The 25,828-nt window shown below is 42.0% G+C and overlaps 1 protein-coding gene and 1 non-coding gene across 8 annotated transcripts in view; both read left to right on the top strand.

Annotated features, from left to right (window-relative positions):
• Positions 1-24,602, top strand: part of RAI14 (retinoic acid induced 14) — a 136,573-nt gene extending 111,971 nt beyond the window's left edge. For 6 of the 7 annotated variants that reach the window (XM_041747707.1, XM_041747706.1, XM_041747705.1 and 3 more), the window contains 14 exons: positions 626-690; positions 4,259-4,316; positions 5,004-5,074; positions 7,004-7,110; positions 7,847-8,025; positions 8,289-8,317; positions 9,353-9,439; positions 10,310-10,396; positions 12,762-12,816; positions 14,894-15,012; positions 15,659-17,191; positions 18,714-18,863; positions 22,102-22,167; positions 22,731-24,602. In XM_041747707.1, the coding sequence (XP_041603641.1) occupies positions 626-690; positions 4,259-4,316; positions 5,004-5,074; positions 7,004-7,110; positions 7,847-8,025; positions 8,289-8,317; positions 9,353-9,439; positions 10,310-10,396; positions 12,762-12,816; positions 14,894-15,012; positions 15,659-17,191; positions 18,714-18,863; positions 22,102-22,167; positions 22,731-22,808 (2,684 nt within the window). In that variant the 3' untranslated portion in view covers positions 22,809-24,602. The remainder of the gene's footprint in view (positions 1-625; positions 691-4,258; positions 4,317-5,003; positions 5,075-7,003; positions 7,111-7,846; positions 8,026-8,288; positions 8,318-9,352; positions 9,440-10,309; positions 10,397-12,761; positions 12,817-14,893; positions 15,013-15,658; positions 17,192-18,713; positions 18,864-22,101; positions 22,168-22,730) is intronic. The other variant, XM_041747704.1, reaches the window with a different exon arrangement.
• Positions 5,503-5,610, top strand: LOC121488516. Its single transcript, XR_005987134.1, has one exon. It is a non-coding gene; the product is annotated as a U6 spliceosomal RNA (small nuclear RNA).
• Positions 24,603-25,828: the final 1,226 nt, after the last annotated feature.

Consider the following 25,828-nt stretch of genomic DNA (forward strand, 5'->3'; position numbering starts at 1 on the left):
AGCAGAGTACTTCATATTGGAGTCCTGTTCTTTGAAGGGAACGTGAAGAAATACTCCTTTGATAGCGTATCACTGTTTTTACAACTCTTTTCCTTCTTCCACGTAAGGATTTTGAGTATCTGAAAACTCCAGGTAATTTCCGTGCAGGGACTGGAAGACATTTGGAGGAGAGGGAAATAAAAGGTCAAAAATAGGGATTTAAGTGTGTGGGTGTTTAGAATGTTCTTGGCTGGCGTACAGGCGGCCTCTCTTGGGTTCCTAGGCCTGTGGTAGTTGTAGCCCGGTGTGGCTGATGTGGACGCGGGACATTTGGCATACATGCTGACAGCTGAAAGCAGAGCTGAGCTGCATATGGTGAGTCGCCCGCAAGCTTCTAGCCCAGAGGTTAATGGCACCCCAAGAGAACGACACCTGAAGTAGACCCTGAATATTATCCCGTGGGCAGGATGCTCTGTGTCAGTGAACTTTACAGATAAGAAGCTGAGGCCGTACCCTCGAGAGTAACAATTCCATCTTTGTTGGAGAAGTTTATTTCCTCATAGTTGCCCTCGTTGCAGAGATAAGAAAGGGATTTAAAATGTGTGGCCTTTCTTTCAAAAAAAAAATTTTTTTTTAATCCATTTAGGACACAGTGCTTTGCACCTGGCAGCCAAGAACAGCCACCACGAATGCATCAGGAAGCTCCTTCAGGTAAAATGGAACCACTTACAATTCTAACTTCTTAAAATTATGTCATTTTTTAAATTTAAAAGTAACTTTATCTGTGAAAGAACCAACACACACACTACACTCCTTTAAATACCATCCCAAGAATCCGTGTTTCCTAAGAGGCGTCATTATTTAAATGACAAGGAAAAGATGATTTTCCTAGCAATTACCCTGGTAAAGAAGAGGCTCCTGATGGGAGTTTGGAGGGTCCTCCTGGGATCCAGCCTTTCTCTCTCCTTCATTCAGCTCCTTATTTTCTTTTCTGAAAGACCGGTATCCTTCACATCATCAACTTAAAACCCTTTCTCCGTGCTATTGGAGGTCCTTGCAATGCAGCATCTGCGATTTCCTAGTGTTCTCTGTTTCGGTCCTTGGTAGAAAGCAGCTCTTTGTGAGAAACAAAATTTCAACTGTTATCTCCTCCTGTGTAACTTTTATTTTTTATTTATTTATTTCTTTTTAAGATTTTATTTATTTATTCATGATAGACATAGAGAGAGAGAGAGAGAGGCCGAGACACAGGCAGAGGGAGAAGTAGGCTCCATGCTGGGAGCGATGTGGGACTCGATCCTGGGACTCCAGGACCGCGCCCTGGGTCAAAGGCAGGCACTAAACCGCTGAGCCACCCAGGGATCCCCGTGTGTAACTTTTAATGAGCTTTTCGTTCTTAGTTTTGGCTAAGTTCTCGGTTTTATTCTTCTTCATCATTCTAAGCCAGCTCCCTGCTTTGCTAACCTTGCCCGTTTATAATGATCGCTTAGGGGGCACGACATCGGTAAATCTTTGAAGATGAATATTTAATGAACTCCCAATAGCAGTCCATACCGTAACATCCAGCTCTTGTCAGTCAAAATGCAAGCTGGTGGTTTTCAGGAAAGCACAGGGCAGTACGATCTGGGCTCGGAGCACTGTCTGTTCTGTTGCGCTGTCGTCTCGGCCTTCACGAGCACCGTGTGGGACCTGGCAGCTTGCTTTCATTTGGCTTTGCAAGTCTAATGCAGAAATGTGGTCACATTCTTCCACTTGTCGTGCTCTGTTGATCACACAGCTTCTTGTCTTGCATTACATGATGCAAGCCACCACCAATGCCAGGAATGCATAACCTTAACAGGTCTTTGAAGTGAAATTCAAGAAAACTAGATCAACGTCTGTGATTATTGTTGTTATTATTTTTTTAAATTATGAGGCATCTCTCTGAAAACAGTGAAAATAGAACTTACCTGCCTTCTCTGTGACCCGGCACTCTGGATGAATGACGAATCACTGACTTGCCTAAGTGCCCTGCCTCCATACCTTTGGTTGTCCCTTAATTTTTTTTTAACTTATTTACATTTTAAATCTCCATTCCCATTCTGGCTTGGCTATCCAGACTTTGCATCTGGCTCTGATTTTCAGGAAGAATGAACTTGACAAGCTGGAAATCCTCATGGGCAGGGACCAGATATTCTAGCCTCTAATGTAATTTTATATCTGGTTATGCAAATGGATTGGTTTTTCTCTGGAATCTTTGAAGCCTTTAAACACTTCCTTGTGCTATTCTAAAATTAGGCCAAAGCATGGTAAGTCGTAACTTGATCTCCATTCTTCTTACCACTGAAGGGCGGACAGACATTTCACTCTAATGTTGCCTGTTCTTGCCTCTGACTTGTAGACTTGTTGTTCTTCTTCCTGAATAGTTTTTCAAATCAGAAGCTTTGGTGTCCTACTAATGGGTTGTTTTCCTCGGATCCTGGGCCTCTCTGGCCAATTCTCCACTTCTGTCTCGGCATCCCCTGCCCTCTGTGATGGGACTCTAGTGATCTCCATCCCCTATCCTGATGGAGCTGGTCATCTTGTAAACAAATCCCCAATGCACATTACAGATTGCACAACATCATGAAGAAAACTGACAGAGTGCTGAGAGAGAGGAATGTGGGGTAGAGGTTTAGGAAAGGCCTCATGGAGGAGGTGATATTTAAACTGAAAACGATGGAAAGAGCCAAGGGAGAGCATCTCAAGGAGACAAAGAGCAAGTTCAGAGGGCCTCGGGGAGGAAAAGCTCTAGTCAGGGAGGAAAGAAAGCCTGGGGTTAAATGAGAGAGGAGAAAGAAGGACACGGGGTGCCAGCCCGTGTGTTAGGACAGGCGGATTGTAACTCATCTACACACGGTGTGGAACTGTGGAGGCCTTTTGAGGAAGGACTGATGCTCACAGTTTTAAAAGATCACTTTAGTCATATAGAGAATCAGGGCAACAGCAGAGCTGTGGAGACTCCCAGGAGGCGGCCACAGCTTGTCCGAGCGAGAAGGTGCTGGCTCAGCCAAGGTGGTGCCCATGGGAAAGAGAGTAGAGCGGGTGTATTTAGGACACAGAATTGACAGGACGAGCTGGTGGTAGATGGGGGAAGAGGAGGAGGAGAAGAAATCAGAGATGACCCAGTGGTCTCTGGCTCGTTGGCTAGTTAGGTGGTGGTGCTGTTGACAAAGATAGGGAAGTGTCAGGGAGAGGAAACCAGAAGTTTAGGCTGGGCTGCGTTTGAGGTGCTTTCATCCGAGTGGGCATGTGAAATAGGCAGTGGGTGATCAAGCCTGGCAATCCGAGATGATGTCTGCTGTGTACAGATAAGAACCAAGGCTCTAGCCCAGCACGTCTGGGTTTGAATCCTGGCTCTGCCACTTCCTGTGACATGAGCAAATTATTAACTTCGCCGTGTCTCAGTTTCCTCAAATGAAGATGGGAGTGATAATAGTATCTACCTAGGGTTGTTAGGAGTCTTAAAACAATTCTTTGAAGGGTGCCTGGCGCGCGATAGCTACTATGCAGTATTGTGGTGGTTATTGATAAGCTACACATTTGAGTCATTAGCCGTAGGTGGTATATCTCAAGCTCTGAGTGTGGATGAGATTACCAAGGAAGAGAGCACCAGGGAACCCCAAGGTCATGTTTGGCTAATGGAGGGGGAGTGGCCGGAGCAGGGGTGGGGAAACCAGGCTAGTGTGGGCTCTGGGAGCTGAGAGGAAGCAACGTTTGGAGTAGGGGATAGACTGTGGTAAGAGGAACACACAGATGTTTGTTGTCACAGGAAACATGAAGGTTGTTGGTGACTTTGACTAGAGCCATCTCTGTGGAGTCTGGAGGACAACACGCAACTGCACTGGCTTTGGAAGTGAATGGGAAGCGAGGAAGCATTGATTGCATGTGGGCAGTTCTTGACAGAAGGTTGCTTTTGTGAAGAGGACTAGAGAAATAGAGCAGGAAATGAGGGGAAAGATGGGAGCAAGATGAGACCTCCTAGAATTTGTTAGCTGGTGGGGATGATCTGCTGGTGATGGAATGCTAGAGTGAGAGAGAGGACAGGGTGGCCAAAGCAACAAAGAGGTGACCTTTTGCCTGGGTCACAATTACTTGGAAGCGAGTCCCCTCCCCGCAAGAGCCTGTGGGCCCTGGAGCGTAGCCATCAGGGCTTATTTATATTTATACACGTCCTAATAAGACGCATCATAACCTTGCAGGAAAAGGATGAACTAAACAGAACTGAATTTCATTATGTGTATTTATTTTTGTCTTCTAGTCTAAATGCCCAGCCGAAAGTGTTGACAGCTCTGGGAAAACAGCTTTACATTATGCAGGTGACTTTCAGTCTCTTATTTATCTTCTGCCACAAGAAATACTAAATTTTCCTTTTCCTCATTCAAGCCATTATCTTTACCATTTTATTTCTGTTGCTGTCGTCTTGTCATCATTCCTAGAATTTCCATTTCCCTCCGTTTGCAAAACATGTAGAGTTTTATCAAAGAACGCATCTAGGATTCATCAGTTCCCTGCCAAACAATCAGTAAACACTGTCATGGTTACTATATTTTAATTAACATAAGGTTCTTGTTTAAACTGAGAGATAATTATAAGCATTTGTAGATTTCATGTAATGTGTGATACAGATTTTTTTTGATGTGGGATCAAAAGAAACCCCAATTTTATGTATCAGTGTTTTGTTTTACTGTCTGTCGTTATCTGTCACACGGCTCCAAGTAACAAAACCGAATTCAGGAACGATGAGATTTACACATTTCTGAGTGCTGGTTGCAGACAAGCTAAGTCCTATAAAATGCTAAACCAAGTATTTGCGTGGGGCAACTGGTAGCCACTGGCTTTAGGCCACAGCTTACTTAACTTTCCTGATACCATTTCTCTTCGGTGCAAGTAGAATAACCTAGGCAAAGTGGGTGGGACACGAGCTTTTCTGTCCTAGATGTGTTTGATGCCCCTGCTTGTGTGAGCAGCTTTGTGACATGCTGTGATGTGTTTCCTCTCCCCAGCGGCTCAGGGCTGCCTTCAAGCTGTGCAGGTTCTTTGTGAGCACAAAAGCCCTATAAACCTCAAGGATTTGGTGAGTATCTGGCGGCTACTAGAGGTGGAGATGGACACTGGTTTCTAGAGCGCAGTGAGCTACTTCCAAGAGCCACTAGGACATTTAGAGACCTAAGCATTTAGCAAGGCTGGTGTTTTTCAACCTGGATCCTCTTCTGCAAATTGGATTCAGTATTATCCACATTGGTCCCTTGAACCATCAGTAAAACATTTTGTCACATGCACTTCCTGGTGTATCTGTTTCTAAGGTCATCTGCCATCAACCTAAATATTAATAAGGCTTAATTTCTTGATTTTTAGAAATAAGAAGGAAGTCTAACTAGAAGTTTTAGTACTGCTGTTATTTCACATATAGCATCTTGGGTCCTCTTGGGTAGGGTTTCCCACCTTTGAAGATTGCTTCTAGCCTATTTTGACCTTGCTGGGCTATTTCTAGAGTAAATTTATGTGCTCTCTGCAGCAGCACATATACTAAAATTGGAACGATACAGAGAAAGTTACTGTGGCCCCTGTGCAAGGATGAGAGGAAGTTTACATGCCAGTCACTCCTGGTTACAAGGTTAAATTTCCTGCCATAGCATGGGAATTGACATGCATGCATTATGCCTGATGGGGATATTGCTAAGTGGTTATATAGAATCTGTAGATAAATTCCCATTCCCTGAATCTCAGTACTTTATAACCAGGAAGTATTATAATTTCCCAGAGATAACTTTGTAGAACTGTGTCTGAAATTCTATTTTATTTTATTTTATTTTTTTTTTTTAAGATTTTATTTTATTTATTCATGAGAGACACAGAGAGGGAGAGAGAGAGGCAGAGACACAGGCAGAGGGAGAAGCAGGCTCCATGCAGGGAGCCCGATGTGGGACTCGATCCCGGGTTCCCAGGATCACACCCTGGGCTGAAGGTGGCCCTAAACCGCTGAGCCACCGGGACTGCCCTGAAATTCTATTTTAAATGGAGACTCAATCTTTAAGCCCCAATTATATATTTTTAAATCCTCATGTAAAAATCACTGGCTATACTGCAATTTATGTTTTCCTTTGTCTGTTTGAATCCATCTACCTTAAAAATTACTATCAACCTCATTTGTGAGGTATGTTCAAGAAAAAAGCAGAACAGAAGCTTCTCTTTTGGTTTGCATTATTTGAGTTAAGACCCCTTCACTCTAAGATTGTAGAAATAGTCACCTATATATTCTTCTAGTATTTTTTGTTTTTCTGCTACAAACAGTGTTTAAATTCTTAATTTCCTCATGTGATTTGTGAGTTGGGATCTCATTTTCTTTCTTTTTTTTTTTTGCCTTTTAAATTTTTATTTTTAAAAAATTTAATTCCAGTGTAGTTAACCTACAGTGTTACATTAGTTTCAGATATATAATATAGTGCTTCATCAGCATTTTCTTTTTTTAAAGGAATGCCAGTTGTTATACAAAATCATTCTTTCCATTGATCTTTTATCTTGTCAGGTATCAGGTACAAACACTCTGAATTTATGTTTTGTTTTGGTACCTTTAAGGTTACGAAAGCATGCACTCTCTGAGAAGGGAAGAGTGGAATGAATGGTAGGACGCATGTAGTTCACTTGGAAGAAGCTGCCCTATGGAAACAAGTCCTTCATTTCTCCAGAGTCATCCCTCAATAAACATGATACGCTTGCCTTGAGCCTTTTCATACTTGGTGTTCTATACTCTCTCACACACCATCACCAGACTGAGTGATGGTCCGAGGGAACAAGTAGCCCAGGAGACTGAGGTTCCTGAGTAAAAGCTAACAGTTGGTACAACGCCATAAGAAGAGCTGTGCTGAGATGTAATGGCAGCCCTATTGGGACCCAAACTGTCATGGCGGCAGGACAGCTCAGGAATGAATATACAAAGAACAAGGGCCTTCGCAATTCTGGCATTTGGTGTCTGAGTTAAAATCAATCTGAATTTGTCTCCTAGGATGGGAATATACCACTGCTGCTGGCAGTACAAAATGGCCACAGTGAGGTCTGTCGCTTTTTGCTGGACCATGGAGCAGATGTAAATTCCAGGGACAAAAGTGGAAGGTACCACAGAAATAGAAATCATGGGATTTTAGTGATAACTACATTCTGGGAGGCTCAAAATAACACAGCAGTCTTTTGGATCATTTGTTATAAAGTGGTCTTAATTTTTCATTTTTTGCCTTTTTTTTTTTTTTAAGTAAACTCTGTACCCAACATGGGGCTCAAACTCATGAGCCTGAGATCAAAAGTCGTGTGCTCTACTGACTGAGCCAGCTAGGCACTCCTTCTGCCTCTTTTGATAATCCAGAGTCTGTTGTGACTTAAAAAATTTTCCCTCAGACCTTTGGGAACATACTGAGTCCGTGATGAGATTATTGAATACTAAAGTGTCGAGGCCATTTCCAATGGCTTTTTAGGCAAAATTAAATAAAAGTAAACATATTGGCTGCTCTTAAAAATAGTCATTATAATGTATAGGTACTTTAAAATGCTTGAGGTGAAAGGAGGACATGATTTGTGCCAATCACATTAAATCCCATCATATTTAGATTATATTTAGAAGATTATGTCTAAGTTATTTGACCTAATATGGTTTAATGTTTTGATATAATCTGAAGTTAAAAAAAAATACCTAATTTCATCTCGCTAGCATGACATTTCAAATTCCCCAGAAGATTAAGTGTGTATGTTTAAGTACACTTAATCTTCTTTCCCTTGTATTCTAAAGTAAATAATTTTCCAAGAAAGCGTTTTCCCATTTTGTTAGTACTAATTTGGTGTCTCCTTTTTTCTTTAGAACTGCTCTCATGCTGGCTTGTGAGATCAGCAGCTCTAATATCGTGGAAGCCTTAATTAAAAAGGGTGCAGACCTAAACCTTGTAGATTCTCTCGGACACAATGCCTTACATTATTCCAAACTCTCAGAAAATGCAGGAATTCAAAGCCTTCTATTATCAAAAATCTCTCAGGATTCTGGTATGTGAAAGAAAATAGCCAGTGTTGTTTTAAATTTATCCACTCCATTTTCCCCAAAGGGTAAAGGAATGTGCGCAATATGATCTATTTTATTATTCTTTTAAACATATTCTTGAAGAAAAATGAAGTGTTAAATATTGTGTTTGTTGTATGTATGGGTGTGAGAGAGTGTGTGTGTGTGTGTGTGTATCCCCCACCCAAAGTGGATGTGAGTCATGGTTCTTACAGTTCTTTTTTTTTTTCACTCTTTTTTTCCTCTATAGATTTAAAGACACCAACAAAACCAAAGCAGGTATTTATTTGAGAATTTTTTTATCATTGTAGCTTGTGGGACTTTGAAAATATCCTGATTCAACTACTCTGTGGTCCACTAGAAAAGTAATAAAAACTATGTTGAAAACACTAAGGGATGAAAAATCTTTAGAATAAATATTCATTGTTAGAAGGTGGTAAATATTTTCTTAGTGGTTTACCCTGTTTCCAAAGCATGTAACTTTAAAACCTGCTACTTATATATTCATCTTTTCCTGAAATGTACTAATATTTTCTGTTGGTGTGAAAATGGTTAACTCTGTGAGCAAACAACATTTTAAATGCTTGTGTGTCCCACGGATTATACACCTGTATCCATGGCAGTGTTAGATATTTAATGAACATAAGAGGTTCAGCTTGTCCTTTCATTTTAATTGGAACTTTTCTAAGCTGTCATTAAAATTCCAGAAACTGAGAAGACTGCCATGTTATTTTGGAATTTTTTCCTAAAGACATCATGATGTTCTTTACTTTTTTGGTGAGGTGTATAGTTAGCTCCTGCATTTATTTAGTTATACATCAAGGATCTTGAAAAATTATCATAAATTGGAAATGGTCAATACTGAATTTATTAGGTACAAACTATGTTACTTTTTTATAACCTTCCGAGATGATGTTTCCTGCCCCCATACTGACATTCTTTAAGGAGTGGAAGTAAAGCACAGGTGGTGGATATACCACTATTTTGCATTAAGATGGAAGCTAGACTAGAAATGTATCCTGGGTTCTAAATTGGGGCAGGCAGCTCCCCATCCTCCACTTACCCAGTTCCTTACACCAACTTAATCTGGTTTTGTCTTGTGTTTTATATTTTCTTGCTATTAAAGCATGGGCTGCTGGAAGAAAACTTGGAGCATGCATATTACTTATTTTTATGTCGGTAGCAGATGTCAGATCTTGATAAAGTAAGAAATGCACGAACTGTTGCAGTGTTTCTCATTTGTTTGATGAAGCTGTTCAGACTTTACTAACCGAACTAACCCACCTCCATTCTTTGGACTGTGCTAACTTCCAGCATGATCAAGTCTCTAAACTAAGCTCAGAAAGAAGTGGAACTCCAAAAAAACGCAAAGCTCCACCACCTCCTGTCAGTCCTACTCAGGTAAAGAAAAAAGCCAACCAGCAGTGAACAATCATACGACGACAAAGACGACAAGCCATGATTTTGTCATTTTGTGTGTCTGGCCAAATAGAAATGTTTTTGAATTGACCCTTAAATGCACCTTTCAAATTCTCTTTACTAGTTTTAAATTTACAGATAGTGGTGTGAAGGGTTTTACTGATTAGTACGGAAATCATGTTGATTCTTATTTATTGCAAGGCTGAGGAATTGAACAATATCTTTTTAAAAGGCTCAAGGAAAAATAAATAAAAGCCTCAGGAAAATTTCTCAAAGTCTTATGACAGAAACTTCTTCCTTAAGTGAAACTCAAGTCAATTTTTAGTACCTCACGTCAACACCTCAAGTAGAGGCAGGGAGAATGGGTGGCTGGTGAAGCAGTTAATTGAAAATGAATTTTAGTTGGTTTCTTAAAACACTGCTAAAATAGATTTGCCTCTGTAATTACATTGAAGGTTGGCTAATAGTAAAAGTAGCTTTCATTTCTGAGTGTATAGTGACGACTGCCTAAACGAGGAAGCTTGGATGTCTATGAAATGTCTCAGATAGTTGAGAGGAATATCTCAACTACATGAGCATATTCACTGATAATATTCTCACCATGCCACAGAAGCTTTATAGGTTTTGAGAGTTGCTTCTAGTGAATATAGGAGCAGAGTTACTTAATTACACTCTGTGAACTGTCAGTATTTGAGGGTCCACACTATGTTGAAAATACCCTTGAATTGAGACTAAGGAAGGTTGCCGTTAGATTTATTTGTAGCAATTAAGTAGGTGAATTCTTTGGCCCTGGAGAAGAAAAGACTTTGAAGAAGCACTCTTTATCTGTGATTTTCATTTTGTCTTTTTAAGTTGAGTGACGTGTCTTCCCCAAGATCAATAACTTCAACACCACTTTCGGGAAAGGAATCTGTGTTTTTTGCCGAACCACCCTTCAAGGTATTTCCTTTCTGTGTTTAATTTATTTTGAATCTTAAGATACATAATAGATGTGAACATAGGACGAAACAGAACAGATTTTCCAGTGATTGGTTCACAACCTTTTCATCATGAAGCACTCTTCAGTCATTTCTCCCAGCAAGGACTCCACACAAAAAGAGTAGAATGAATAAATAACATCATTAAGTAATAACTAATTCTCTTCCTTTTACAAAAAGGGACAAAAACTTTCCTGACAGCCAGTCTTCTTACTAAATGGAGTTGATATAATGCCACTCAAAAAAGAAAGAAATGTTGATTATTCTCTGATGTCTTACTGACAAACAATTGTAGATTTTAATTTAACCTTTTTTTCAACTAGTATGCATTGATTTTAGAAAATCCATTCTGATTCTTTAGATTTGTTGTTGGAAAGTATTTTAAGAAATGGGAGTATATTTCAATTTACTATCTGTTTACCTAACCATCACTAGGAAATTATGCTTGGAGAAAACATAAAATTTTTAATTGTTAAAATAAAAATTGCAGTGGTATCATTGTATATTTTTTGTTTCCTCCATTTAAGAATTACTGAAGATAAATTCTCTTTTAACTTGTATGCCCAGGGATCTGAAAGATTCTGCCAACCTAACATTTCTACCACTTTAACTCGATTTTATTAATAAATTCTTAAGATGAATACCTTTGAAAGGAAAGAAAGTTATGCTCTTACAGTGAGTACCCTAATATCTTCTAATACGATTATGACTCAAAGGACACAATGCATTCCAAAGAATGATATCACAAATTACAATTTTCAGAAATAGTGTGAAAAGACTTTCATTTCTTTAACCACTCCCCCACCACACACACACACACACACACACACACACACACCCATACAAAGATTAAAAGGGACGCTATTTAGAATGGCTAGGGTGATAACGTGGAAAAACTAGAATTGCTGTACTCTGTTGGTAGGAATGTAAAGAAGCATGACTACTTGAAAAACTGAGTTTCTTTAAAAGTTCATTATACACTTGACATATCTAGCCATCCACTCACTGATGTTTATCCAAGAGAAATTAAAATGTATGTCTCCAAAAATTATATATACAAATGTTTGTAGCAGCTTTATTTGAGTATCCCAAAACTAGAGACAATCCAAATGTCTGTCGGCAAGTGAATGGATAAGGATATTGACATATGTCCATACAGTTTTTATTAGGTACCCATAAAAAAGGATGCAGAGCTGTCAAAGCAGCCTCGTAGATCAATCTAAAGATCATGCTGAGTGAAAGAAGCCTGACAAATTCATACCCGTGACACTCCATTTATAGGAATTCTAGATAATGCAGAAAGGAGAGTGGCAGTTGCCTGGGGATAAGGTGGGCAGGGATTGGCTGTGTTGAAGCATGAGAAACCTTGTAGAGTTAATGGAAACATGCTGTGTCTTGATTATAGTGGTGGTTCCATGGGTATGTATCTACCAGAACTCCTTACACCGTCAACTTTAAATGGATGCTGTTTATTGTACCTTAAAATAGTTGAAAAATAAAAATAAACATCTATTTTTATAAAGTGAAAAGACAGCTTTTTGTGAAGATAAGCACTTGCCAAAAATGAGCCACTTTATTTTTAGCATTTTGGGCTTTCACAAAAGTTCCTTTGCTGAAAACTTATCTTTTTTATCAGGTCTATGGCTCATCTGGATGAAACACAGTAATTTCTGGCAACTTGTTGTATTTTGTTTTGAAATGAAAGTCTGGCTTTGAAGTTGCAAGAATGTTTACAGTGTATTTGCAGACAGATATTCAGGGACAAAGGTTCAGAGGAAATCTTCAGGGGATTGTCAGTCCATGACCATAAAACTTTTTATTCCCTTGTAAAATTACCTATAACATCCCTGACACGTCTATTTACTACAACTTCTCTTAAAAATAATAATAATGTATTAATAACAGTTAATTTATAAAATAGTAAAGCTAAAGAGTACTTCTATTTATTTTAATCAATGTATTATCCAGCAGGTGAAACTTGTATTTGACTTCATTATGAAAGTATTATTTGCCATCTCAAGTTTAGGACATAGATATAAAATTATTTTAATACTAAAAGATATTTGTATTATACTGATTAAATGAAATTTCTGAAAAACACTTGAGATTATATGCTCTGGAACCTGATGTTTTAGAGATTATATGTTAGTAGATAATTTTCATTTTTATACACTTATATTTTAAAATACTTTCTTTCCTGGGGATTTTCTAACTTTTTCTAGAAGGATAACTGTTCTGTGTCAACTCAGGGAGGAAAATTTGCTTGCTGCTTTTATGGACTATTATAGTCAGGAATATTCTTTGAAGTCATTTTTGTGTTTCTACAGGCTGAGATCAGTTCTATACAAGAAAACAAAGACAGACTGAGTGACAGCACCACAGGTAAGATGAAGGGGCACCTTTTTGTGTTCCTTTGACAGGTGTGTAGTTCATGCCCATTTAAAGAGAGCAAAGGCCAAGCTGGGAGGGAGTGTAGGGGGGTTGGAGAACCCTGGGATGCCTGCCACCCCAGAGCTGCCAATACTACACAGGCTGACACTTCCTGTACTCCCAGAGGCTTTCACCTGGATTTTAAGGAGTCTCTAAGCATGGGCGTGAAAAAATATATCTCTGTTTTCATTTGTCCCTAACTAAATGTTAGCACTTCCCTCAATTTTAAATATAGACGAATAACCCCCCAGTGATATCAGCAGACCAGTGACTTTGCCAACAAGAGAATTCACAGATAATGTCATGTCACCTATGTCTCCTATTATTGCAGGTATCTTGAAATACCATTTACAGTCTCTCTTCCAGAAATACAGCAATTATTAGACCTGCTGCCAAATTCTTGTTTTTTGATGTATTGTATTACAAAATCAGCTTTTAAATTACTGTAGCCTACGTATTCTCTTTTATTCATTTTATTTTATTCTAAAGATTTATTTATTTATTTTAGAGAGTGCATGCATGCACAAGTAGAGGGAGAGGCAGAGGGAGAGAATCTTGGGGCTCGATCCCACAACCCTGAGATCAACCTGAGCCAAAACCAAGAGTTGGTCGCTTAACCAACTCAGCCACTATAGCTCTATAGTAATAAAATAACATTAAAATATGTAGATCAGTGCTATTCAGATTGTGGTCTGCAAACTGTTGCCAGTCTATATGAAATAAGGAGTTTGCACCAGAAAGTCATCCAGCTATATTGCTGGGCACACTGTTTTGTCCAGCAGACCCCTCCCGCCCTCCCCCCACCCCCACTGCTCCCATAGGAACACTGCATGAAGGCAGCAGTGTGCTGAATAACATTCTGGAGCAAGGTTCTTGTCTCAGTAAGCACTTTGAGTATCATTGCTTTAGATGTTATTTTAGCATGATAATCAGTAGGATGTCAAAAAGTTATGGCTTGCCAGCAGCAGGATTGTGGAATTCAGAGGAGACTGTTTCATGGTGGGGTGGTCATTGGGTCATCAAATGCTGTAAGGAGGAAGCAAAGTTTGATGTGGGTCCTGAAAGATGCACAAGTGACTTGACCAAAGAGATGCTATGAAGGCAGTCGTATACATGAAGAATTAAAGTAGCAACCCTGTGTTGAGAATATAGAGGAAGATGTGATCAACTAGAGATCATGGATCATACACCTAAAAAGTACATTGGCACCAGATTATGGTGGCCTTAACCCAAAGTAAAGAATCTGGAGATTAATTTTGGAGAGAGAGTGATTAAAGCACTTGAACCACAGGAATGACCCTATCAAAGCATGTTTTAGGAAGATTAGCCTAACAGTATGGGGCAAGGCTATATTTTTACTACAGAGAAGAGAGAGAGAGAGAGCTTTGTTACAGGGCTATTTGTAGGGTTTCCAAGCTAGGTGATAAAGTTTGAACTAGAGTCATGGTGATAAGGATAAGAAGTAAACCAGCATATTTCTAAAAGCACTCACAGAAATGGGACTTACTAGGCATGGGAGGAACAAAAAGTAACTTAAGATATGACACTTAATCAGGTGAATGGAAGACATATGAGCAAATCCATCAGTTTTTTTTAACAATTTTTTTTTAAATTTATTAGAAGAGAGAGGGAGCATGAGTTGGGGGAGGGATGGAGAGAGAGGGAGAATCCCAAGCAGACTCCCTGATGAGCAGGGAGCCCGATGTGAGGCTCGATCCCAGGACCCCAGGATCATGACTTGAGCCAAAGGCAGACCCTTAACCAACTGAGCCAGCCACCCATGTGCCCCAGATCCATCAGTTTTCAGATGAGCTTATATACATCCAGGCATCTAGTACTGTGCTGGGAATACCATAGTAAGGAAACTCCAGGACCTGAGAATTACTGTTCATCTCCCAGCTGCTAGGGGCTTTCATTCATAGTCAGGACCAGGAAGAAGCATTGGACTGGTTAGAAAGTGACTTAGTTAAAGGTCAGAGAAATACTGGTTTTTTAAATATTATTTTAAATTGCTTTTCTCTTTTCCAAGGTGCTGATAGCTTGTTGGATGTAAGTTCTGAAGCTGACCAACAAGATCTTCTTGTCTTGTTGCAAGCAAAAGTCGCTTCTCTTACCTTACACAATAAGGAATTACAAGATAAATTACAGGTGGGTATAGAGATTGTGACCACAGACTCTTCTATAGGGTCAGACTATTGGATTTTTTTCAGGTTAGTCAGATGATATTTTGTTACAAACATCTCCATTAATTTCTTCTTTTTTAAATATAGTTAGCCATAAGCATTTCATAGTTTCAGATTTTCTGTTTGTTGAGAGAGGTATTTATTAATTCGATTTCTGTAAATTGATAAATTATATATAATTATATACTTAGTGTATATTATATATGACGTGTGTGTATATGCGTATAATCAGCCATTCATTTAGTAAAGCTGATCATTCAGCAGATTTAAGAATTTAAATAAGTAGCTAGCTGTATAAAGCCCATTGCCCCTTTTGGCAACTGGAATGATAGGAGAAGCAAAGGAAAAATTTTAAGTCAGAGGCTTTGGAGTCCAAACAAATCTTGTGTTTTTAAAGTGGCACAAATCAGCTGTCCTGATAGAGCACAGAATAAGCTTAGTGTCATTAATCTAACCCTCATGTATCAGGCCATATTTTGTTGTGGGTCAAGAGTACACATAAAGTGACCCTGCAGCTCTCCCACACGTAAGCTCTGGATTTGTCCTCTCCTTCCAGTTGCTTGCTCACCTGACCACACCTTTTTGCCATTTCATTCTTGCCTTTTCCCCAGGCCAAATCACCCAAGGAGGCTGAAGCAGACCTGAGCTTTGATTCCTACCATTCCACTCAAACTGACTTGGCTCCACCCCTGGGCAAACCTAATGAAACTTCTCCAGACTCCAAATCATCTCCATCTGTCTTAACACATTCCGTGAGTAAATCCACTCTCGACAGTGAGGGCCGAATTCAGCAACTACACGAGATTTTGCAAGACCTGCAGAAAAGACTGGAGAGCTCCGAAGCAGAGAAGCAGCAGCTCCAGGCTGAGCTCCAGTCCAGAAGGGAGGAACCAGTGTATGTAAACAGTGCAGAGATTTCCGAGAACGGCTCTGACCTCAGCCAGAAACTGAAAGAAACCCAGAGCAAGTATGAGGAGGCAATGAAAGAAGTCCTCAACGTGCAGAAGCAGATGAAACTGGGCCTCGTCTCGCCCGAAAGTGTGGACAGTTATTCGCGTCTCCAGGAGCTAAGGATCACCGAGGAGGAAATAGATGTGCTAAAGCAGGACCTCCAGAACGCAGTAGAAGAAAGTGAGAGAAATAAAGAAAAAGTGAGAGAGCTAGAAGAAAAACTTCTAGAGAGGGAGAAAGGTATGGTGATTAAGCCTCCCGTGGAAGAGTACGAGGAAATGAAAAGTTCATATTGCTCTGTTATTGAGAACATGAATAAGGAGAAAGCATTTTTGTTTGAGAAGTACCAAGAGGCCCAAGAAGAAATCATGAAATTAAAAGATGCCCTCAAGAGTCAGATGACACAGGAGGCCGGCGACGAAGCCGAGGACATGAAAGAGGCCATGAACAGGATGATAGATGAACTCAACAAACAGGTGAGCGAGCTGTCCCAGCTGTACAAGGAAGCACAGGCCGAGCTGGAGGATTATAGGAAGAGGAAATCTCTAGAAGACATAACGGCCGAGTATATCCATAAAGCAGAGCATGAGAAACTGATGCAAGTGACGAACGTATCCAGAGCTAAGGCAGAAGAGGCCCTGTCCGAAATGAAGTCTCAGTACTCAAAGGTGTTGAATGAGTTGACCCAGCTCAAACAGCTGGTGGACGCACAGAAAGAGAACTCTGTCTCCATCACAGAACATTTGCAAGTGATAACCACGCTGCGGGCTACTGCCAAAGAGATGGAGGAAACGATAAGCGGTCTCAAAGAACACCTCGCAAGCAAGGAAGGAGAAGTGGCAAAGCTGGAGAAGCAGCTCCAGGAAGAGAAGGCCGCGATGACCGACGCCATGGTGCCCAGGTCTGCCTACGCAAAGCTCCAGTCGTCGTTAGAAAGCGAAGTGAGCGTGTTGGCCTCCAAATTGAAGGATTTGGTGAAAGAGAAAGAGAAGGCCCATTCGGAGGTTGCCCAGATGAGAAGTGAGGTCTCCCAGATGAAAAGGGAAAAGGAGAATATTCAGGCTCTCTTCAAAGCCAAAGAGCAGGAAGCCCATGAATTCCGGCAGCAATTCCAGCACGCTCAGGAAGAGCTGGCCGAGCTGAAGAGACAGTCGGAGAGCTCGTCCAGACTGGAGGAGGATAAAGACAAGAAGGTTGGTGAGATTCCATTGCCGTCGTGTTTCCAGCTAGCACCCTTACCACCGTTAACGTGTCCAGCGCTGGTTAGCACTGGCCTGTTGTGAAGGCGCAGAAGCTCTGCACGTGACTCCATCTGTCCCCACGGCCACGTTAAGATTAGTAGGTTGGACATTCATGTTCTAAAAAAAAATCGAGGGGCAGCCTGGGTGGCTCAGTGGTTTAGGGCTGCCTTTGGCCCACGGCGTGATCCTGGAGTCCGGGGATCGAGTCTCACGTCAGGCTTCCTGCGTGGAGCCTGCTTCTCCCTCTGCCTGTGTCTCTGCCTCTCTTTGCGTCTCTCATGAATAAATAAATAAAATCTTTAAAAAATATTAAAAATTAAAAAAATTGATCTTCTATCAGTCCCCTTATATTAAAGCATTTTCACATATGTGGCACATGTTTTCCCATTTATTTATTTATTTATCTATTCATTCATTCATTCATGAGAGAGAGAGAGGCACAGGCAGAGGGAGAAGCAGGCTCTATGTGGGAAGCCCTACGCGGGACTTGATCCTGGGTCTCCAGGATCATACCTTGGACTAAAGGCAGGCGCTATACCGCTGAGCCACGGGGGCTGCCCCTGTTTTCCCTTTTAAAATGATTTTATAGAAGCTCTGCCAAGTGGCAGGGATCAGAAGTGAACCCAAAAACTGAGAGGCCTCTGTGACCCATCTTGAACTTGAACTCATGGGATCCAGGCAGATTCTTCCATTATATGGAAACTCAGATACTCCTAGACTTAATCCTGCTTCCCTGAGCTCCATGAGTTTTGCCCTGAGTCACTGTGAGAACCGCCCTCCCTGGCGGTATGGGGGAGGGCGGTGGGAGCAGGTGATGAGAGATGGGCTGGGTGTGGCTTGGAGGGAGGAGGAAAACTAAGGGAGGCTCAGAGAATAGGTCCTGGCCTGAATCCACTCCGCATCCCTGGTCCCCTAGGGCAGGTGTTCTGAATGGCACAGATCAGACCACTGTTTATCATTTATTCCTTTAATATAATGAAAATTACAAAAAGAGCTTCCAAAGCCAAGAGGGGGGCAGGACGTGGGAAGGCAGAGGCCAGGTTGCAGGGAGGGTTGTGTTTACTTTAAAGCAAGATGTCCTGATGTCTAGGAATCAGGGCTCCTAGAACTTACTCCCGATTGCCCATGTCAGCACTACTGAATGAGACATAGCTGTCTCCAGATAAAGAATGCCTGATAGCCTGGTTCAGCTTTATATTTTTCAGCAATACCCCCTTTCAGAGTAAAAAAGAAAATCCATGTCATAGCTTTTGTTACCTTCATGCATCAAAGCACAAGATTGAATCCGGGGCCCTCATTTGAGTGTAATGGCCTTAGAGGGCCATGTGGGTTTGTTACCTATTTCATATTATGGGGTTCTTTAAAAAAAAGAAATTGTTCCAAAGTCTCGAGTCCCAGAGGCTGTGTTGGAGGCTTCGAACTCTGGAATTTTGCTTCACTGTTTCTCCCGCTGATAGTTTTTCTCTCTTGCCAGATCAGTGAGATGTCGAAGGAAGTCACCAAGTTGAAGGAGGCTCTGAACAGCCTGTCACAGCTCTCGTACTCTGCGAGCTCATCCAAGAGGCAGAGTCAGCAGCTGGAAGTGCTGCAGCAGCAGGTCAAGCAGCTCCAGAACCAGCTGGCTGTGAGTGGGCTTCTTTCCGCTGCCGGCTGTGGGTGGGGATGGGGTGGGCGAGGCTGATTCCACACCAGCTCAGCTGGGAGGGGGTGCGGGTAGGGGTGAGAAGAGTCCCAGCCTGTCGGAGTGGCGCTCTGCAGGGCAGTTGACTGAAGCCACCTTGGGGGAGGGCAGGAGGAAGAAGTGGTGGCGTTCCCGGGCATCACCGACAACGAGGGGGGTCACCTGCATCTCTGAGAAGGGAGGAGTTGGCAGGACAGTGGTGCAGGCTTCGTGCTTACTCATCCACTAACTTTTCACCTCCTCTCCTTTTTTCTATCACAGTCTTTACCATCTCTGGCAGTGGCAAGAATTTTTTTCTTATTAGGGGCAGGGATCTCTGATTAGGTGTGCATCTGTGCATCTGAGTTGCTCCTTGGCCCCTCTCCTTATTTTACCTGGGAAAGTCCTTTCATTTCCAATGGCTATGTGACAGATTGACATAAACTTGGCTTGAAACAAGAATCTGTGCTTTTAAAATTCTGGAGATTGGGGCGCCTGGGTGGCTCAGTCAGTGAAGGATCCGGCTCTTGGTTTTCGGCTCAGGTAGTGATCTCAGGATCCTCGGATAGAGCTACGTGGGGCTCGAACTCAGCGCACAGTCTACTTGCCCTTCTCCCCTCCCCCTCTGCTCCTCCTACCCCTCTACCCCCACCATCCCTGTTGTGCTCACTCACATGCACATGCTCTCTCAAATAAATGAATAAAAATCTTTTTTAAAAAATTTCTGGAGATAATGAATATGAAATCAGTTTCACTAAAGTCAAGATGTCAGCCGGGCTGGTTCCTTCTAGAAGCTCTAGAGGAGAATCCGTTTCCTTGCCTTCTCTAGCCTTCAGAGGCCACCTGAATCCCTTGGCTTATGGACCCTACCTCCACCTTCATACCACTCCACCTCTGGTTCTGTCCTCCCATCTCCTCCTTCTACCATTGACCTTGCTTCTCTCTTAGAAGGACCCTTGTGATTACATTTAAGGGATTACTTAATCCAACTACAAGGTCCCTTTCACCAAATAGGTAACATTCCACAGGCTCTTGGGACTGGAGTGTAGACATCTTTGCAGGGCCATTATTTCACCTACCACAATGTTTGTTAAGGTTTTAGTTGACACAGGTATGTTGCATTTTCCATGCGAAGCCAAGGGTTAGCCTGTCCTAGACACTCTAGTTTCCATTTACCAACAGGTGGATTGTATGAATTCTTCAGTACACACATGATCCTAGTGAACTCAGGTTTACTCTGGCTGACCACAGAGTACACAACCAGCTATTTTGTGTTATCAGTTCTAGCAGTGAAGGAATGATCAGGGATGAGAAGATGGTCTCTGGTGTGTTCTGCAGGTCATTTTTCTGATGAAGCAGTTATCACGGACTTGTAAAGTGCTAATGGTTTATATAATCACTTTTACCATTTTCAACACGTTTAATGAATATTATATCAGGAATAAGACACAGTCCCTGCCTACAGTGAATTTATACTCCGTGCCTTTCCATATTCTCGATGTGGTAAGCATCCACTGGTGGAGGTGATGCTTATGCTTGTGCCAAATCTCGAAGGGATAGACAGGAGGCAGCAAGGCCTGAGATGGGGCATTTAGGTGCCCCTTGGCAGTCTTCGCAAAGACAGTCCCAATGGAGTGGTGGGGTGGAACCTGGATTGCAGTAGGCTGCCCTAGAGAAGTGACCGAGTAGCCAGGTATCCAGGGAGGCTGAAGGACCACAGCAGAAGGTGGGGGAAGCCTAAAGCAGATTTGCTGGACAGGTAGGAGCTGGTGACCAGAGGGTGAGGTGCTTTCTTTTTTTTTTAATAAAGATTTTTATTTATTTATTCATAAGAGACACAGAGAGAAAGAGAGGCAGAGACACAGGCAGAGGGAGAAGCAGGCTCCATGCAGGGAGCACAATGTGGGACTCGATCCCGGGTCTCCAGGATCATGCCCTGGGCTGAAGGCAAGCGCTAAACTGCTGAGCCACCTGGGCTTACCCCAGTGAGGTGCTTTCTTATGAGATTTCAGAGGTAATGACAGAAGCAGGGCTGTGACCGTGAGAGTGCATGGCCAAAACAAGGGCAGCAAGTCAGGGAGGTGAACACTGGGGAACTGTGGGACTGAGGCATTAGTGGCTCATGCACATGGATATATTGCAGTCATCTAAGTGATGACAGAAACAGGGATGGAAAGGAGGACATTGATCAGAGATGAAATTTTAAATGACTGAGTGGAGATGTCCCAAAGGTGGGAGGAAACAACACGGAGGGAGGTCCTAAGCACACTTTCAGATAGCGTGACCTTCAAAGGACTGAAGTTCAAAGGTTGTCCTTGAATAGGAAGGATACCTCATGTTCTGACATTCATAGGAAGCAGGTGAGAGGGGTATTGATGGACTTTTGTAGACTTTTGAAGTGGTCTATATATGATAGTCTCAATTTTCATCATGAAATAGGAGGAAAACCATCTTCTTAGAAGGGTTTGGAGCTGAGTGAAGGTTCTTGAAATAGTTACCAAGAGGAATTAGAATAATAGCTCAACAAGGAGAAATATAAGCACAAACCGTGGTCCTGAGGAACCAGTTGAGATTGGTGCCACCACCCTCTGTGTATCTCCTGGGTACACTGAGAGTTGAGTAATTGAACTCCCTGGGGACTATATGACTAGCTATAGAATGAGACACCAGTAACTCCTTTTAAAAGAATAGATTTTAAAAATTAATAAATATTTGGTTATTGTATGGAAGTTGGAAAATACAGAAGACTCTTGAAAAGCTTCTATAAATAAGAATTGTCCATAAGCCAACCACTCTGAGATGGTCACTTTTTGCATTCAATATGTTTCTTTACACTATTTACTTTGTGTGAAGGTATCTATATTTGCATAATTATGTATACATACACTTTTTAAACAAAGGTAGGATTATATAATAACTACTTTTTTTACATGAATTTTCTTCTAGAGTTGACATACCAAAATAGGAACTAGGTAGATGCTTTCCCCCTAAGAATACTGGCAGATGTTTCCCTAGGAATAGTGACAAGTGTTCAGAAATATACAACTCAGTGAGCCCACAACGATTGTGAAAGCCTCATATGCTAGGATTTGGTGGAGGGAATCACTTGGGTAGCATTTGGTGACAGCTTTCTTACAGTTTTGAGGTTTTGTTCCTTGAAGGTCTCCTAAGCTCTTAACAGTGTCAAATCGTCTCTTTCCAGGAATGCAAGAAACAACACCAGGAGGTCATATCTGTTTACAGAATGCATCTTCTGTATGCTGTGCAGGTATGCTAACAGCCTGTGGAGTACCTGGGTGTCCTGAAGAAATACTACATCAGATGTCACCCAAACTCCCATCCTTAAACTAGCAGAACAAATGAGAATTCAAGGAGAATCTCTTTGAGAAGCTTTAAAATGCCTTTTTACATCATTTATGGAGAGCAGCCTCATCACTTGTTGAGAAATGGAGGAGGATGTGGCTGCTACCCCCACTAGGAGGAGCAGCCCAGACTTTATTTTCAGGCATGCCCATATTCTCGGAGCCATCAGCACATTCTCACCCCATGACTGTTGGTGGCTTGGCCAGCTGGGCTCACACTGGCAGCTGAGACCCAGAAACCCTTTGCTGGCAACCCTAGTAGACCCAGCCTCATCATCCTCCAGAGGGAAAACAGCAGGGCCATCTCTCTCAGCCCCTCATAGAAATGTGGGAATCCGTAGGACTAACATTCCATTGGAAGATCTGGGGGGGAAAGCCAAGGGCTTCATCCCAGCCAGGTCATTCCCTTGGGGAGACGGCCAGCACTCAACTTAGGTTCTACTGATTGTCTTTTGTTTGAATTCCCTAGGGCCAGATGGATGAAGACGTCCAGAAAGTACTGAAGCAAATCCTTACCATGTGTAAAAACCAGTCCCAGAAAAAGTAAAATGGCTCCCTCAGCAGGACACTGCCCCCCTTGTTGTCCATCTTCGTGGTAGATCTGGAGTTGTCAGCAACCACTGCCATTGTGCTCCCCCGTGGTACACACCGTGGCCTAGCAGAGCTTTTTCCTTTCCAAAGGCAGCTTTCTGAGGACTGGGCCCTGGAGAAGGCTGTCCTCCTCACAACCGCTTAGGGACTTCAGATCAGCAGAGGTGACACTCCCTATTATCCCTTCAGATCCCGGAGCTTGGGTCAGCCACACCCAGGGGCTGGTCCTGGTGCTGGCGGCTGGGCACCCTCCTTGGTAGCTGAGGGGGTTCCCCGGCTCCATGTTGCTTTTGTCCCTCCACTCAGGCTGTGCCATTCAGCACCGGGGGGCTGTATTTGCCTTCGGCTTCCAGTCCCAAAACATGACCAAATTAGGATGGCGCTCCTTAGGTGGTGCCCGCTTAAGAGCCTTGATCGTGATATCCTGTGGATTTTCAAACTCTTGATTCCATCCTGCCCCCCATCTGCCTTAGATAGCTCATCGCCCCTGCTTGCCAGTCCCACAGTCTGAGGAGGGCTCTTCACTAAACTACAAAGTGGGAAAACAAAAGCAAATTGTCCTTAGGAGTTCTTTTGAAGCAAATTGTTGACAGAGTGCAAATTTTCTATGCAAACTGGCCTCCTGCTGTTATGGGCGAAGCTCAGGAATCTGGACGTTTGTGTTTCAACAAGGGACGGTAGACTGTGCGTTTACAGCCAAAAGAAATGCCTCATAGTTCTTAACCTCAATTTTTTTAGAAATGTTTTTTTTTCTCTCTACAATATTTTTTATTGGCTCTTAAAGATGTTTTCATAGCTAAACCCCTAAATAAGTGAAATTTACATTAGACTCTATTAACAGAGTATTTTTAGGTAACCGTGCTTGCGACTTTTTTAAAGCATTAACTTTTTCTTCAGAGTTTTCAGCTATAGCCAAGGGTAGTTAGGTATTCCTATTCCAAACTCAACATGAGCTGCCACCAGTACTCCTAGACCCTCTGCCATTGTGTCCTTAGAACTGAAGATACTAAATCGTCCTTTTACCCACGAAGTATTTGGGAATACCCCAGCTCTACCAGCGCCCAACAATTCTCTCTGGAAGGACTGTTGGTACCGCTTTTCCACCGTTGACGCTGAAATCCTAATATGGTACATGTGATGGTGCATAGCAAAAGTCGTGGGGGAAGATATTTCTGTTCACTTTACTTTCAGGTTAAAAAATATTTGAACTTGCTTGCAGCTTCCTTACGGCATTGTCCTTACTGAGGGATGCCAGCCGAATGCAGACATCTCCGGAGTATATAACTAAAAGTGCAGGCCTGCTCTGACCGCGCCCACATACCGCAGGGCTGCCTGGGTGCACAGGGTGCTTGGCTGTATCGGAGGATGTGTTCATCTACCTTGGCTGAGGACCAAGGACAGCAAAGCAAAAATGGCTTTCAAGCTTGGTGTTACTTTTCTTAAGTTGTTTATAGTTCAGCAATTTCGAAAATGCTCCAAAGAAATGTGAAAGGACTTTTTGTCACAGCACTTAATACAAGCAGCCGCCCCCCCCCCCCCGCCCCCGCGCAGAAATGCTGCAGAGTATAAAACTTGAGACATTTTTGTAGGATGCCTGGCAAAGTGTAGCCTTTTATCTTGTTTCAGGATGCATATTTATTATTATAAGTACTCTGGTTAAATATTGAAAAGTTATATGCTGTAGTTTATAGCATTTTGCCTTTGTAATTTACAGAAGGTATTGCAGAAAATAAACTTCTGTTTCATTTTGCATCTCTGTGGTTGGTTTTTGGTGTGTTCAGAGCATATGTATATGGCTTCTGAGGATCAGGTCAGGAGCGCTTGGGTGTGAGGGTGTTTTTCGTCCCAGTCAAACTCAGTGGCAGGCAATGGTCCACAGTCTCTTGCTACCTGTACCTCCTTGCCACCTCCTAGCATCTTTAATCTCAGACTCTGACTCTTGCTTCCACTTTAGAAGACCCCTCTGATTACATCATACCCACCCAGATAACCCAGAAGAATCTTTGTTTAAAGTCAGCTGATTAGCAACTGAACCCCAAGCATTGTCACCTAGTGAGCAGCTGCATCATGGCTCTTCAATTCAAAACTGCCTCTCGGTTGTCTGCAGTCTTCTTAAGTACTTAAAATCTTCCATTAGATTTTTTTTTCTCTTTCCTTTTCCTTTTTTAAAAAGGTAATACATGCCCATGCTTTAAAAAAAAAAAAAATCAAATACCTTTTCTTATCACATTATAAGGATAATTCATTCCTTTAAAAAAAAAAACTCATTAGGGTGAATTTTCACAGGCTGAATCATAATTAAAACACCAAATGTCAGGGTCCATGGGTGGCTCAATCAGTTAAGCATCTGATTCTTGGTTTGGGCTCAGCTCATAATCTCATGGGTTGTGGGATGGAACCCCACATCTGGTTCCTTGCTTGGTGGGAAGTCTGCTGGAGAGATTCTCTCCCTCTGCACTTCCCTCCTCCTCTAAAAATGAATGAGTAAATCTTAAAAAAAAAAAAAAAAAAAAAAAACACCAAATGACAATAAAATGGTTGCAGTTATTTAAGTAAGTAACATTCTTTATCATAATACAATGGGCCGTCTTCCTTTACTCAACTTGGTTCTCCTGCCTCTACTCAGCTTTCATCACTACACACCATACATGCTTAATTGGACCTTTAATTTCCTCCCCTACCCTGAAGACAAAAGACAAGTTAATGAAAATAATGCAAATAGTATATGAATTTATTAACTATTTTAAATTATCAAGTGCATCCACCCTGTGAGCAGAACTTACTTCAATGGAGGCCAACAGTTCAACTCAGAAGTTGATTTCTTGGAGAAACACCACACTCGGCTGGGCAGTTAACCAAGCTACATCCAAACCAGGCTTCTTAGATGGAAAGAAATGCTTCATGCCAGAGCTGGGGTATGAAAAGAAACTTCTAAGCTTTGAGGACTAGATGTCAACTGAAATTAAACTGAAAATA

This window comes from Vulpes lagopus, chromosome 3 (genome assembly GCF_018345385.1).
Source record: "Vulpes lagopus strain Blue_001 chromosome 3, ASM1834538v1, whole genome shotgun sequence".
Classification (NCBI taxonomy): Eukaryota; Metazoa; Chordata; class Mammalia; order Carnivora; family Canidae; genus Vulpes; species Vulpes lagopus.